General features: G+C 49.0%; 1 protein-coding gene across 1 annotated transcript; it reads right to left on the reverse strand.

Annotated features, from left to right (window-relative positions):
* Positions 1-9,280: 9,280 nt before the first annotated feature.
* Positions 9,281-15,232, reverse strand: elf3 (E74-like factor 3 (ets domain transcription factor, epithelial-specific)). The gene is made up of 9 exons (XM_066703070.1): positions 15,002-15,232; positions 13,659-13,821; positions 12,485-12,718; positions 12,226-12,330; positions 11,696-11,803; positions 11,102-11,194; positions 10,759-10,875; positions 10,397-10,592; positions 9,281-10,269 (listed from the first exon to the last, which is right to left on the reverse strand). The coding sequence occupies exons 2-9, from the start codon at positions 13,807-13,809 to the stop codon at positions 10,158-10,160; spliced, it is 1,116 nt and encodes a 371-aa protein (XP_066559167.1). The 5' UTR covers positions 13,810-13,821; positions 15,002-15,232; the 3' UTR covers positions 9,281-10,157.
* Between the last annotated feature and the right edge of the window lie 281 nt (positions 15,233-15,513).

Consider the following 15,513-nt stretch of genomic DNA (forward strand, 5'->3'; position numbering starts at 1 on the left):
ACATCTGCACATCAGCACCGTGACAAAATATCTGTACATCAGCACCCTGCCATTTAAACATCTGCATAGACGTCTCAGTACGCTCTGTGTCTGCTGAGAAGTGATTTGGGAGGGTGGCTGGTGTGCCATCGCACAGATGTGTTCCACACCAAAGACTGATCCTCAAATTGGAAACTGTAGGCATTCAGGGTAATGTAAGTAGATGGATTATGAACTGGTTGATGTATAGGAAACGGAGGGTGTCGATTAGAGGAGTTGCTTCTAACTGGAGTGAGGTTGTTAGTGGAGATCCACAGGGATCAGTACTAGGGCCTTTGCTGTTTCTAATCTATATTAATGATCTGGACTCTGGGATAGTTAGCAAACTTTTCACATTTGCAGATGATACTAAAATAGGTGGCTCAGCAGATACAATCTCGGCAGCACAGGCTATTCAAAGGGACTTAGATAATATTCAGTTGTGGGTGACACCTGGTAGATGAAATTCAATGTGGACAAGTGCAAGGTAATACATGCAGGTAACAAAAATGTCCACTATAATTACACTATGGGAGGAATAGAACTAGATGAAGTAACGCATGAGAAAGACCTAAGAGTCTACGTGGACTCCTCACTATCTCCATCCAGACAATGTGGGGAAGCAATAAAAAAGGCAAACACAATGCTAGGGTATATTGTCAAAAGTGTAGAATTGAGAACAAGGGCAGTGATGTTCAGACTGTACAATGCACTAGTTAGAGCTCATCTGGATACTGTGGACAGTTATGGGCTCCACACTTCAAGAAGGATATCACTATGGATCACTTAGTTATTAATTAATGGACACCAAACGAGCACAATGGGTTGAATGGCTGCCTCTTGATTGGACACTGTCTTATGTTCATATGTCTTTGTGTGGGTTTTGTGAATCCTAACATTGAGGTTGAGGGCAGGGCGACCGAGGTGAGACAGAAATGAGATTTAAATCGATCTCGGTCAGCCAGCCTGTCTACGATATAGCGCCCTGCACCAAAGGGATCGCCACAGAGCCCTGCTCAGAAACCGCGTGCACACGGAGTTCACATCAACAAGTGCATGGAGTTACAGTACGAGACATGAAGAAGAGATGGGAGAGAGGTGAAGGAATGGGTAGAGGTATATTTTTGACAAGACCTGGCAAACCTGGGCTGCCAATTCCCTGCGTCACGTGCGTGAGGTCACAGTGATTCAGCCCTTTGGCGTCGACAGCAGGCTTTTCAGAAATGTATTGAGGCCGGCTTGCTGATTAAAAATGGAGTGAGCTGCCCCCGTGGGACTGAGTGCCCACGTGAATAGTCCTGTGAGCAGGGTTACCAGAACCGCCCGCTGCTGTTTACAGCAACACAGATCCGCGGGCTTTCCTGGAAGAGGGAGAAAGCCGATATCTCACCCAACCGGCACTCGGCAGTCACTGTTTTCTACCAGCCGGGTTTGGTTCAGATACACAGAGGGGGTTGTTATTTGTTTGTTGGTGGGGTTGTCTGAACTATAGACTTCGCTTTGACCGATTCTCTTTTGGGGTCTGAGGGACAAAACCAGAGGGTTTAGTCAACAGAATGTTATGCATTTAAGAACAATCATCTTATCTACTAATTCTTTCCAGTAGCTCCACAAATGTAATTTATTAATGTTGTAAAATTGCTATAAAACAAACAGAGTGATTCTGGCTCTTTTTCAGTTCTATTCTATTCTCGTTACTCCTGCCGTATCAATACATCCTTCTCTGGTTAGACATTGGTTGTGTTTCTGCATTTCTCGATATTAAAGTGCATATTTTGTGAGCGATCACTGAGCTGCCTTGGATGGTGTCCAGGTTTTTGTCTGGTTAAAGTCATCCCGAGTGAAAGGATAGATTGTCTTATGTAACTCGCTGCAGACTTGTGCTTTGCCAGTCAAATCAGAAGGCAGAGACTCGGACGGTGTATCAAGAAGCGGCATATTGTTCGCTGGTGGTTTATCGCAGAGATGCAGCCAATTGTCCAGCTGTTTTGTCTGTGGTTTTCTGGCTGTGGTTTGATCTGTGTCCCTAAACCCATCCGCCTGCATTCCCTGGCATGTTTCGCAGTATCTGACAGTATCTGATAGTAACCTGCCTACCGTGAGCTGGGATTGTTTAAATTAGTTTGCTTCTTGTTTTAAATTAGTTTACTTCTCAATCATGCAGCTCATTCAGACCATGATAAAAAGAAGCCCAGCTTCAGCCCAGACCCTCTTGCCCCTCAGTGACCATTTACTGCCCTCCCAGTCCGGTCATCTCGGGTCACTCTCTTTGAAGGCTGTTGCTTTGCAGACTGGACTTTTAACAGAGGAGTCATACATGCCTTAAAAAACAAGTGAATAAAAATACCTTTACTACCCTTATCGTGAACTTTACACCCTGGATTGCGTTGGATCATAGGTTAATAAAATATTATGAAAACCTGTTCACCACGAGCTGGAGGCCTTTGTGATTTTGGCAACGATCTCTCCTGATGACTCAAACAGAGGAGTGTGATTTGTCAGAGGTGTTGTTATCTAACTTAGTTTTTGTCTAAAACAAATGGTTGACAAATCTGAAGATACTAGCTGTCTGGTCCTGCATATTATTAGAAACATGACACATGCGCACAGACATGTCACGACACATATTCAAATACATGTGTATCTGTGTGTCTCATAGCTGGAATATTGGTATAGAATCTTTGGCTAGCTCATTAAGATCAAGCTTTGTTTACTTCACTCTTAGGTTGGGTGAACAGGTGCGCAGCTGTGTCTTGTGGGGTGTGCCGCTGAAACCACAAAAACACAAAGGTAGGCGGTGCTGACTGACACGGGCCAAGACCGGTAACCCAGTGACCCATTTCTGCAGGCGGGGTTTAGAAACCAGGGTGGCAGTGGGGCCAGTCATGTGACCTGATTGTGCTGATTTCGCAGGGTTCCTCTCCCAGAATCCCCTGCCTGTGGAGTGTGCGGCCCGGCCGGTGGACCAGCAGCCAGAACGATACTGCAATGTACACAGTTTCCATTAACGTAGAGATACCAATAATGACCCGTTTCCACTTGTGGCCCCAGCCGCTAAAATCTCTTTCCCCCTCCAGCAAAATATGCACACACACACACATGCACACACAATAACACGCACATGCACACGCATACACAAACACACACAAGCACACACACATACATGCACACATAAGAACATAAGAAAGTTTACAAACGAGAGGAGGCCATTCACCCCATCGTGCTCGTTTGGTGTCCATTAATATCTAAGTGATCAAGGATCCTATCCAGTCTATTTTTAAATGTTCCCAAACTTTCAGCTTCTACCACATCGCTGGGGAGTTTGTTCAGATTGTGACGCCTCTCTGTGTGAAGAAGTGTCTCCTGTTTTCCATTTTGAATGCCTTGAAGCCCAATTTCCATTTGTGTCCCCGGTTTCCATTTGTTTCCCCGGGGACACGCACACGCATACATAGACAAGAACACACAGACACACCAAGATTCACGCACACACACATACACACACAAACACACACACACACACCTCCTAGTGATCCCTGTGAGGAGTTTCAGGTCTGAATTTGTTTAGCTCTGAACACCTGCAGGTGGCCAGAGCTCAGCGCGGGACAGAGAGAGAGGGACAGTGCGGGATGACACACAGGACTTGCATTGTCCCACTCATTTCCCTGCGCACATCTCATTTGCCTCAGACACTGTTACTAGCGGCTTATGAAAATCAATCCAAAATCTCTTCCAACTGTCTCTCACGGCTTTCCCTCTCGATAGAAGATACACACCCTCAAGTTGCGCAGGGATGCAAATCTTTCTCACCAGCTCTAATCGCTGGGGCAGGGGGAGCCAGGGCAGAAGAAGGCAGTGGGGTGGCTGGACTGCGGACCCACCGAGCAAATACACAGGCGCCGTATGAGAGAAAGATCTCTCTCTCTATGTGTTTTCTTTCTGTGCCCTTTTCAACCATCACCCTTTTTCTTAGTTCGCTTTGTCCTCTGGGTGCATGAGGGGAGGGTCTGTTCCCGGCCCTGCCCTCACCACAAGACAACGACACAACACTTTTGACGGTTTGGACTGCAGGTTAAAAGTGTAGCATCAGCTGACTGCGCTACAGCGGCCCTGTACTATGCAGTTGACTGGTGACGATGAGCAGAAAGAGAAACGATTAACAGAAACACAACATAAGCAGCGGAACGACCTGCCCACCGAGGTCAGGACTGCCCAGTGCTGGCCCATTGCCTGGAGTCCACTTGAGACACGCCAGACTCTGCTGCTGGCCGTGCGGCACTCTGGCTCTTGTGCCCTTTCTAATTTAACTGTGTTCACTCACACTCTTGAGCACTGATGTATTCTCACACTGTAATTCAACTGTAACTCCTGATTCCTACCCCACCCATCAATGAAAACACAAAATTCAAGCATGTTGCGTAAGCCGCTGAAGGAACACATGGTCCATTTAGCAACACAGGAAGTCATCAGAATAAACACACCATGTGCCCTGTGGCTCGGCGTGCCATCCTAGACCAGTGTGCCAAGTCCTGTTTTGGCTTTTCCAAAACTGAGCAACCCTGCGCTCCCAGCATGTTGGAACTGGCTGCCGAGGGGCGGGGCCTCTTCTCCTGGAACATAGTGCTCCGGCGAATCAGTTGCAAGAAACACAGAGGGGAGCAGGGGTGGAAGCAGCCAAGAAGACTCATTGCCAACGTACCGGAAAATGTGTAATCACCGTGACTTGAGAATTGGGGAACGGGGATGTCAATGGGGATTTGAACTTCCAAAGACCCATACAAACGTTTGTCAGCTTCAGTCCCCTTTTCTGGCACCGGGGGGCCTCTGCAGCCGGGGCCAGTAACAGGGCAGACCCCAGGCAATGGCCAAACAGTGTGGCAAGAGAGAAGACTTACCTCAACTCTCCTCTGTCTATAAATAGCTGTGCGATGAAACAAACAAGAATAAAAATATATATTGCCGTGCTTGCGTGACCGTTTTTAAAGTACGAGGAGTGGCTTCTGGGACGTGCCGCCTCTCGCTTTCCACAGCTCATTCAAACACTGATAACAGTGAGACGTCATGCCGTGTCTCAGAGTTGAGAGAACGCATAACCTTGACCTGCACAGACAGCGGCTGACGTCTCGCACTGAACTTTTACGAGGCTGTTTATCTCACCTGCACGAAAAAAAAAAACAAAGATCTGAACCTCCGTGTTCGGTTTAAGGTCGGTTTAAGTTCCTGTTTCTGCGTAACTACGCTGAGTTCTCGCTGCAAGACCTGACGCCCTCACTGTGGGAGAAGTGTGTGTGGGTTGGGGGGGGTCTGCAGAATTGTGCCCATAGCTGTGGTAAAATAAAGGCGTGGTGTCAGTGAGCTGCCTCTGTTCCCCTGCGTCTCAGCTCAGCTCTAGCCTCCAGGGGGCTCCACACGTCCCCAGCCCCCATCAGGGAGAGCACAGTCAGCCGAATCCTCCGAGTCAAGAGCTCTGCTGAAACAACAACCAGAACACGAGCGAGAGCTGGGCAGCTGTGGAGCCCCAGTGTGTCAGTGTGTCAGTGAGTCAAGTGTGTCAGTGTGCAGTACTAGCTGCTCATTTCCCTCCCTTCTCGGCTGACACATTTGTCATGTCTGTATCGAATGGAGATTGCAGCCCTGAGTGTCAGCCTATGGAACTGTCTATCCTGCATGCTGTATGCCTGTTGTTACCCAGGGAACACACAGCTTGTGATGTCGATGAACACACGTGGCGAGACAGCAACGAGGCGAGAGGCTGTTCTATTTGATCAACGTAGTTTGCGGTTTCGTGTTTTGTGGGCAGAGGGGGTCTTTATGACCTCTAGGCCATTACACCATTATATACACCCTCCCTCTGCCTTGTCTTCTCCAGCCCCTGCAGAGCAGAGGTCCCGCTCCCGTGCCCTGCCAGCTCCCTTCCTCTCACTCACTGTGTTCCCCAGGGTTTCCACAGCAGGTCCACAGAGGGGTGACATTACTGCGTCTGCTGCCAGGCCTGTGTTTACAGAATGCCACCCTGCGCCGTGGCACCGGCTGAGTCACCGTGTGAACAGCACTGGAGTCAATATACACATCTTATCCTGGCATTGTGAGGAGCAAAGCACTGGTGACACACACGCATACTCTCTCTCACACACACACACACTCACACACACACACACACACACACGCACAATCAAAGACACGAAGACAAAGATACAAAGACACACACACTCATACTCTCCCTCACACACACTCACACACACACACTCGCTCACGCACGCACGCACGCACACACACACACACACACACACACACACACACACACACACTAGCTCACACTCTCTCACACACACGCACACACACACACACACACACACACACTAGCTCACACTCTCTCTCTCTCTCACACACACACACGAACAAGACTTGCCACATTTCATTTGATTATTCATTGATTTATTAATTCAGACATTCAGTCATTCCTGAGTTCAAAACCTGTCAGATTGGGGTTTTATTATTCTGTCAAGGACATAAAGTTTAAAAACAGTGAAACTGCGTAGCTCTGTGTGTGTGTGTTAGAGAGAGAGAGAGAGAGAGAGGGAGAGGGGGGATGTGATTGGGCACAGAGGGCACAGGAGAAAGCTGCTTTATTTAAAATCACAACACATGTGCAGCAGTTTCGATTTAGTAAAATCTTCCCCCCGTTCCTCTCTCACGCACACACTCTGTCTCCCAGTGGCTGTTTAACAGGTGAGGTCATAGCTATTGGGCCCTGGCTCCTCCCAGTCCGCAGACTTACTGGTAGAGGTGGAGTGGCGGTGGGGGAGGCAGGCGGAGCCTTTCCTGGAAGCGACGTGACCCGCTCGGAACCCGGGCACGGTTCCAGAATGCACCTGTCAGACCGGTCGGTTGCCGCGGCAACAGCATAGGCAGGTCAGGTGGATGTGATCCTGTCACCTCTGCCTGTTAGAGACACAGAGAGGAGAAAAGAAACTGCGGGAGGTGCAGGTGCCCTGGACAGCCACCCTGCTTTGTAAACACACATACACACACACACACAGGGGTTGCGTAGGACTCTACGAGCTCTGGAAGGCAACGAAAACAATACCATAACCCTTTCTCCCTGCCCCCTTCAATACCCCAGCACTCCCAGACACCCAGCCAAGCACCCCAATCGTCAAACTGCTGTGCAGGCCCAGGGGGCGGGGCTGTTCCCTGTCCTGGGTTGGGGGCTCCTCACAGACACTGCAGGGCAGTAGAGGGCTGTGCTCTGTGGTTTCTGCTTTTCATCCCTTAATGACTGAATTGAAGTCGAATTCATCAGTCTGTTCGTTCTGTTAATTCCTCGTGCCGTGAGGGATGCGGAGGAGCAGACGGCACAGTGGGGTGCAGGGCAGCCAGTCGCCAGGCAGCAGTGCGCTCTCCGCAGGGGCTCTGTGCCCGAGAGGACCGGGCTGCCCCTGAGCACGGGATGGGGTTTACTTCTGCACTGTTACACAACAGCTTCTCTGTTCACACAAAGGAATTCACTTCCTGTTCTCTGGTTTGCCTGGCATTGCAGACAAACTATTGAGGAACGAAAATAAAACAATAACAGTAATCACAATAATAATAAAAACAATAATCATATCTGCTGCGCTGTTATGTCAGAGCCATGAGAACCACATTCTCAGAAGTGTTGGCATGTCAGTGTAGTGATCCGGCAGTGAGCTACAGGTATCTCACAATACATGGCCTCTAGACCACTCTCAGAACTCAGTGACCTCCCCACACAATGACGTAACCACACATTGCCTTCCCCACACTGTAACCTAACCACACAACGACTAACGACAAGAGTGTGTACTGGACAGACGTGTCATAGGGAACAAGAAGTGTAACCTCATCCTAGACCTGTTTCGTGAAGGCACTTATTCTATTACCAGAGCGCCACTGGTGTTATGTTGCGTTGCGTTGTGATGGATTGTGTTGTGTTGGGTTGGGTTGTGCTCTGTGTGAAATTGCATGGTTGACACCGATGTTGTTGTGGAGAATAAAGTCTTAGACGCTTATATATAAATATCAATCCCAGTCAGTTTAGCTCAGAACATAAAGGAATGAATCTGTCACTCCATGAGATTTACACAATCAAGCACGGACTTCCATGAAATCCCAGTGGAGCTGTGCGTGTGGCCGGCAGTGGGCTCTGTGTTGCTCTGTGTACCTGCACAACGGGCACACAAAAGGCAATGCCTGAGTTCATTCCTGGGCAGCACTTTTCTTCTTCCCAGCTGCACCTGAAACTCAATCCTTCCTTAGAAAAACGGATCTGGGGTTGTTATGCAAAACCTGTCTGTCTGCCCAGTGCCTGTGAGCCTGCCAGCCCACAGTGTTGCACCAGAGAGTGCTCTGAGGAAATTCTCTGGAAAAGCATGGAGGGAGGCTGTGTCAGGGTCAGCGGGAGTGAGGCGCAGCGAGTAAACTATCAGAAATGCACGACCACTGACCAGCCTGACTGAGCTTTCCAGGACTAATAACTAATAATAATGACAAAACAGCAGGGCTAATGCAGACTTGGAGCCCGGGATAGTGTAGCCTGCAAAGTGTGCCAGGTTGGCTCGGCTGGCTGGCTTGCAGGACCCTGAGCGTGTGTGTTTCACAGCCTTGAGCGATGGGTTCTGCTCACTGTTTATCGCTGAACTAAATCAATAAGTTAATGAATACCTCAATGTAACACAGACACACAGAAATTAAACTAGCAATGTCAGTCACGGTATCAGATACCCAGGAGCCCCAGACAGCTCAGTCTCTGTGTGGCCACCCTGGACAATCATTAATCTGCTCTTGGCGCTGAAACGCGGGCTTGTTTGGCCTGGGCGGAGCCCCCCACACCAAGAGAGACACAGAAATTAAAACTTTAGGAGGGAACTGAAGGACCACTTGTAGTAAAGGCAAAAATGAGAGATCTCATCCCTCCTCAGACTGACCCAGATATTCAATTGACAAGCATCGAAGAACTATTCAGAACTGGGTTATTGGTCTGTTAGTGCCTGTAGTTCTTGTCCCAGCAGCTACAGTGAATGCAGCAGACAGGTAAACTTGGGTAGGCAACAGCAGCGGGCAGTGTAGAGAGCAGGGCTATGGCCACACTGTTTCCCATTTAGTGCGGTTGTGTTGGCTGTATTGTGTGAGTTATAAACGGGGAATATTCTGCACTAGCTGCTCCAGTGGCGGGGCTGGACAGGGAACTCAGAGTTTCTGCAGAGTTTCCATGGCAGCTCTCAAACACACCACTCCAGAGCTGTCTTTTTTAAATATATATATTTATTTGAAAAAACAGCATTGCATGATACAAAAAAGTGTCACAGGTCTTTATATATGGACTTACATCATCTTAAATGAAAAAAATTGAAGGTTTATTTATTTTACACAACAAGAGAAGAAAAAACAAGACGGGAACATCAGTCCAGCTGACAGACCCTTAATTATTAAAAACAGATATGATTTAAATTACACTGTACACGATACACAGTTCTGTACAAACACACACACGGATCGCCTGCACCGTTACACTACTTCATCTGGCCACGGCTAAAGTGCTGCTTCACTCAGCAGCTCCGGGCAGCCAGGGGAACCTTGCCGGGACGAGGCACTCCTAACGTATAAACAGGGATTGGCGGAGCATGATGGATCTCCGTCCTCCGTGCTGTGTGCTGTGGAGCCGGGGGCGGGATCTCTGGGTGTGTTCAAATCTTTGGGGATCGGGGAAGTTTATTTCTCGCTCGTTTGTAAATTTGTTTCTTTTCAATCCTGTGACCGCCGGACCTGAAATTGAGGGCCGGGATCTTTCTTCTGAAAAGACTCGAGCTTCAGAAACAAAATTAAATAAAAGGACCAAGGAGTAAAAAAACTAACAAATATCAAACAAAACAATAAAGCGCGATCAAACAAGACACAATATCAGTATCGGTTCATATAACCTACTTTAGCCAAAATGTTGGCTTACGTTTTCTGGCGGTGCCTCTCGGGGAGGCCCGTACACACTGTGGCCGTTCAGACTGGCCAGGCTTCTCGAACGTCTGTCCTTCAAGTTTGTCTCTCCTGAGTGGAACAGGTATCCTGCCCAGAGGTCACAAAGTCCCAGGGAGAAAAGGAGGGGGACTTCCGCTCCTCCGGGATGCTCACATCCCCGCACCCGCTTCCTCCAGCCTCCACCCGCTGGAGTTCTTCCCAAACTTATACACCAGCCGCCGGCCATCCACTCGCTCCAGGATCTCCCTCTTGTAGTAGTACCTGCGGGGGACAGACGACAGCAGGGGGTCAGTGCGCTGCTCTGTGAGGGGAACGAGACCCCAACGCCTGACTCCACTTGCACAGAATGTGGTGTCTGTGTGTGTGTGTGTGTGTTGGTGGGGCTCACCTCATGGCACGGCTCAGCTTCTCGTAGGTCATGCTGCTGTTCTTCTTCTTCTGGCCCCAGAGTTGCGCCACTGCCTCCGACTTGAGGAACTTGAAGACGCCTTCGCGCCGGTCCTCCCACTTCATCAGCCCGTGGTTAAGCTCCGGGTGGATCAGGATGTCCCGGATGAACTCCCAGAGGTGAGTCCCGCGGGGGGCTGCGGCGCGGAGACAGTGGGGGACCGTCAAGAAACAAGTAACCAGAAAAATCCCCTCCCTCGCTCCCTCCCTTCCGTTTTGGAATGCAGGATTTGATTTTCACGTTGTTTGTCTGTTATGATTCTGATTATTTTTTCTGATTATGAGTCCTGTGAGGGTTCTTACCGTGTTTGCTTTTCTTGGACTCCATGCAGTGCTCCATGCCTTGGCTCAGCTTCCTGGGCCTCCCACGGCCTCTCTTGCAGGGCTTCATATCGCCCCTCTCCGTCTTCATGAACCCATCTGAGAAAAGAGGGACAGAGTGTTAGAGCCTGGAACCAGAATCTAGAACAAGAGAGAGGCATTCCAGAACAAGAAGAATCTAGAGCAAGAGAGAGGCATTCCAGAACAAAGAGAAGAACATGAGGTGAGCCCCCTCAACACTCTCTCTCTCACACACACACACACACACACACACACACACACCTCCCTGTGATTTCCGCAGGAGGGAGACAGGGTTGCTACTCACCGGAGCTGGCTCGGAATCTCAGATCCGAGAACTCGAGATCGGAGTCACTTCCATCGGAGTCTGGGGAGCTGGGGGTGGGGTAGCTCAGCATCCCTGACAGAGACAGAGGGATCCCCATTGTTAGCATTAGCATCATCATTAGCATTATTAGTAATAATTTCATTAAACACTACAAGATGTCCGACACTACAACCAGTGTCAGTGCCGACAGTTAAAATAAACGCAGGGCAGTCCTTCCAGGTCACCCTCCACTTCCTGTTCTGTACTTCCTGTCTTGCAATGTATCTGTGCTTGACTGTAGAACTGTATCACTCCCTATTCTACCTACTTATTCTGATATTATTTTACTTTTCATTAATCTGCTCCACACTGTGTAACTGTGGCATGAAGGTTCTTTGACAAGCAAAAATAATACAAATATATACCACAGTCTCTATCACTACAGGTTTAGTTTTTTCGATCAGCCGCGGGGTCAAAGTTTTGATTTATTCGCAGGGCCATGCTTTGTCCCTGCCCTGTAGGTTTGTGATGCAGCAGCACTGTTGATCGCGAACTGCGAGACGAGGAGAAACTCAATTAGCGGCCACGTCTCACCTGCGTTGGAGCTGTCCAGGCTGTCGGGGGAGGTGGGTCCAGATTCGTACCCAGGGTCGATCCAAGCTGGAGCCTCAACCTTCAGCCCGTCCTGTGTGTCCCAGACTCCTGAACACACACACAAACACACACACAGGTCAGTCCAGGCACACGGGTTTTCGACCAGTAAACGCATCTTACGGCAGTCTGATGAACTCATTTTGTTATTCTGCGTTCTAGTCTCTTCCTGTGTGAGACGCCGGCTGTGTGTGGTGCTGCTTGTTTGTGACGTCAAAATGACCTTTGACCCCGAGGCTGTTTGATTTTTGTTGTTATAGTGAGTAATATTAAAATACTAAAACTTTTCCAAATGAAATGTCAGTAAACTGAGCACCCAGCGCTGCGTAACTGCAGTGTTTGAGATGGGCAGCAACTGGATGGGCCTTGAAAAATAAGCGTGACTATCAACTCTCGAGTTCTCGGCAGCCCTGAATTGGTGCGGCTGGTGTGGCCCGGTCTGAGAGCATGTCCGGGAGCAGCTGTACTCTTACCTGGTGCCAGGACCACGGTATCCAGGATGCTGTAGGTGTCCTCAGCCAGCAGCTCTGTGACGTCGGCAAAGAGGCTGTTGAGCATGTCACTGCTCATGTCCTCGCCTGAAACACAGAACATCTCCAGTCAGAACCATGGAGGCCACAGCTGCTGTCTCCTGGCCACTGAATTAGTCTCTCTCTCATACTCCCTCTCTATCCCTCTCTCTCTCTCAATCCCTCTCTCTCACTGTTGTGAGGACAGGGACGGGACACTCACCGAACTTGACTTTGAGCTCCTGCAGGTTCTGGTACAGCCGGTCCCCCAGCAGACCGAACATGGAGCCCATGGTGTTCCGGGACAGCTGGCAGAGCACCGGCCCCTCCATGGCGCAGTAGGCCACATTCAGGGTGCTGGCATCGAACTTGGTTTCCTCCACATGGTAGGAAATCCACTCCAGCACGTTCTGCCGGCTCCAGAACTGGGGGTGGGTGTTGTACCACTTGCAGGGGCCTGGGAATCAAATGGGAGACGCCAGTGAGTCAACCTGCTCCATGTGGAGAGGAGCCCCCCCTCACACCTCACCGACATCCACTGCCGTTGCCCTGCTCCCCCCCCCAACACTGTAATAATCTACAGCTTTGAGACTTATGAACGATGAGAGGCCCATTATATAATGACACAAACGAACCAGGGAAAAAGCAAACCCATAGCACACCATGGCCAACTGCAAGAGAATCACAACTCTGGGCGCAATCCCCAGTAACTGTATGTTTCCAGGTGGACGAGAGAGTCCGGGTTAAAAATGGGGCTTTAAACTTTAAACTAAAACCAAAATACTACAAATGAAAACCCCAGCATATTCTTCCCATCATATCTTGAACCTTGATGATACATATAAAAATGTATCTTTAAAAGTGTTCCTAGGCAGTTTCTTTTGGGCAAAGATCAAAGTAATAAACTAGTGTGGATTGTAAAAAAAAAAGTCACTGGGTTTGGTCATATTGAATTGTGTGAGAGCTTCCCGCCATGCCTCTCCCCCCCCAGCTGTGGCCGTGTGCCAGGTCTGCACTCTCAGCGCTGCACCCCCCCCCCATTCTCCCAACCTGTGGACTGGGCTATGTCTCTGCTGATACCCGCTGGCTGGCAGGCGCTTATCGCTTCTCTAACCTAGTTACACGGTTGGCAGCAACTCTATGCAACGACTCTCGGTCACGCCAAGTCTGCCTCAATCACGTAGGCAAATAAAGGTGTTGGTGAGGTAATTAAAGAGAGGGGGAGAGGGGAAGAGTGGAGGAGAGGCAAAACAGATAACCGTTCCCGTTATCTCATCTTCATATCTTTGTTTCTGACTGTGTTTATGGCGTTATTGCTCGGACCATTGTTTGCACACTCAAGTTGCCACTGTCTGTTTGCACAGCTTCACGTAGCGCCGGCGGTTCTGCCCGCTTACCCAGGAGCTCTGCGGGCAGCGAGTCGTGTGTGAGCGGCTGCAGCGCCTCCTTGGAGTCGGGGAGCGCCATGCAGCCCGCCGGCGGGTCCGCTGTCTGGTACACCGTGTTGTTCACGTTGGTCAGGATGCTGCTGAGCTCGTACGTAGACATCGGGTCCGCCTTCTACAAAGAAAACAGAAATACACAAATGAAAGATTAGAAGACATTTTTCTTTCGCGTTTTTCTTTGTGTTATGTTCCTTTGCTCCTGTCATAACAACGGGATGTCGTGCCTTGTTTTGCAATTATTTTATGTTTTCTTAAAAAAAAAATAATAATAATAAAATAATAATAATAATAATAATAATAATAATAATAATAATAATAATAATAACTTCTCGATTCCTGCTTCGAATGGCTCACTTCCCGATTCAGGTTATTGGATTAATATTAAGTGTGATGGTCTGATAGCCCGGCACTGACACAGAGCCACGAACACCCGCAGTGCTTTTCCGTTCACCGAGGAATAAATGAATGCATAACGGCAATTGTGTTGAACGAGTAGGCATTACCACCAGCGCGTCATCGGGTGACACCGTGGAAAAAACACACCAGTGCTGTCCTACTAACCCAGAGAGCAATGCACGTTAAACTGCCCGTTTCAAACATAGATGTGTTCGTGGTCCATCGACCAGAAGTCTAATCCATGCGGTTGAAGTGACCTGTCTGGCTGTACAGACACAAGACACACACACACACATTTCTCCGACACAAGCATTCATGGATAACCGTTGACACTGCAGATAAAATATGTATGTGTGTATGATCATCAAAACGCATTTAAACCTAAAACACACGCACGCACAAATCACACAACATTTAACAACGCACACAGCGGGGTTTCAGTGCGCCTGCGGGGCGTCTTGCAGTCCTCAGTGGACTGTCCAGCTGCCGGTGTCTGCGTGTGGAGAGCCGGACCCGGCACCTGCCACAAGCCCAGCCTGCAGCTTTCACAGCAGCAACAGCATCCCTGGCACACCTGTCAGCCAGATGTGGCTGAGCACACTTTCTCCCAAAACCATCTTTAAACTGAATTTAAGATCTCTGAATCAAAGGCTTGTACAACTACACATACACACATATATGTCTGTATGCATCTATGTATGTGTGTATGTATGTATGCATGTATGTGTGTATGTGTATATGTTTATGTGTGTGTGTGTGTGTGTGTGTGTGTGTGTGTGTACACACTGGTTGTATTTGTTTAAGGACTGCTCAACACCAACTCATACACACAGCAGCAATCGCTTTGAAACTAATCACAAGAAATTAAAAGGAAGAAATCAATACAATAAACTGCATACCTGTTGAAACAGTCCAATCAGAGCAAAGGAAATTCAAATGTAGTCAAAAAGCCAAGCCAGACAATGAAGGAAGAGTTAAATAATCCAGTCAGGCGATAGTTTGGCAGGTGTTTTGTATAGATACTCCCCAAAACTCCTCTCTCTCTCTCACTCTCACTCTCACTCTCTCTCTGTTTGTCTGTCTGTTTTCTGAGGTTAGCCACACACCTGTCCAGTCCAGTACCTGTGTGCCGGCTGTGCGTGAGGCTTTATACCCGGGCGGGGGCGGGCCCAGGTGAGCGAGTCAGTGCTCCAGGTGAGCAGGGGAATTCCACAGTGGGCCTGTCTTTGCCCGAGTCTCAGAGCATTTGCATAAACAGCAGGTGCCCGAATAACCTTACAGCCACACCTCCGTTGCAACAGAAGAGGAGGGAAAAGGAAGGGATAAATTCTTTAGATAGCTGCTGGAAACTCACACCCTGCCTCTCTCTCACACACACACACACACACACACCTATCCCCACCCCCAGCCG

This window comes from Amia ocellicauda, chromosome 5 (assembly GCF_036373705.1).
Source record: "Amia ocellicauda isolate fAmiCal2 chromosome 5, fAmiCal2.hap1, whole genome shotgun sequence".
In the NCBI taxonomy this organism is placed as follows: Eukaryota; Metazoa; Chordata; class Actinopteri; order Amiiformes; family Amiidae; genus Amia; species Amia ocellicauda.

What these genes read in the sequence shown, in the direction of transcription:
- elf3 (XM_066703070.1), bottom strand. Translation starts at nt 13,809, where the DNA reads ATGTCTACGTACGAGCTCAGCAGCATCCTGACCAACGTGAACAACACG. An exon ending in TACCGTGGTCCTGGCACCAG is followed by an intron (nt 11,804 to 12,225) that starts GTAAGAGTACAG and finishes GTGTGTGTTCAG; the next exon opens with GAGTCTGGGACACACAGGAC. An exon ending in CCTGGACAGCTCCAACGCAG is followed by an intron (nt 11,195 to 11,695) that starts GTGAGACGTGGC and finishes TGTCTCTGTCAG; the next exon opens with GGATGCTGAGCTACCCCACC.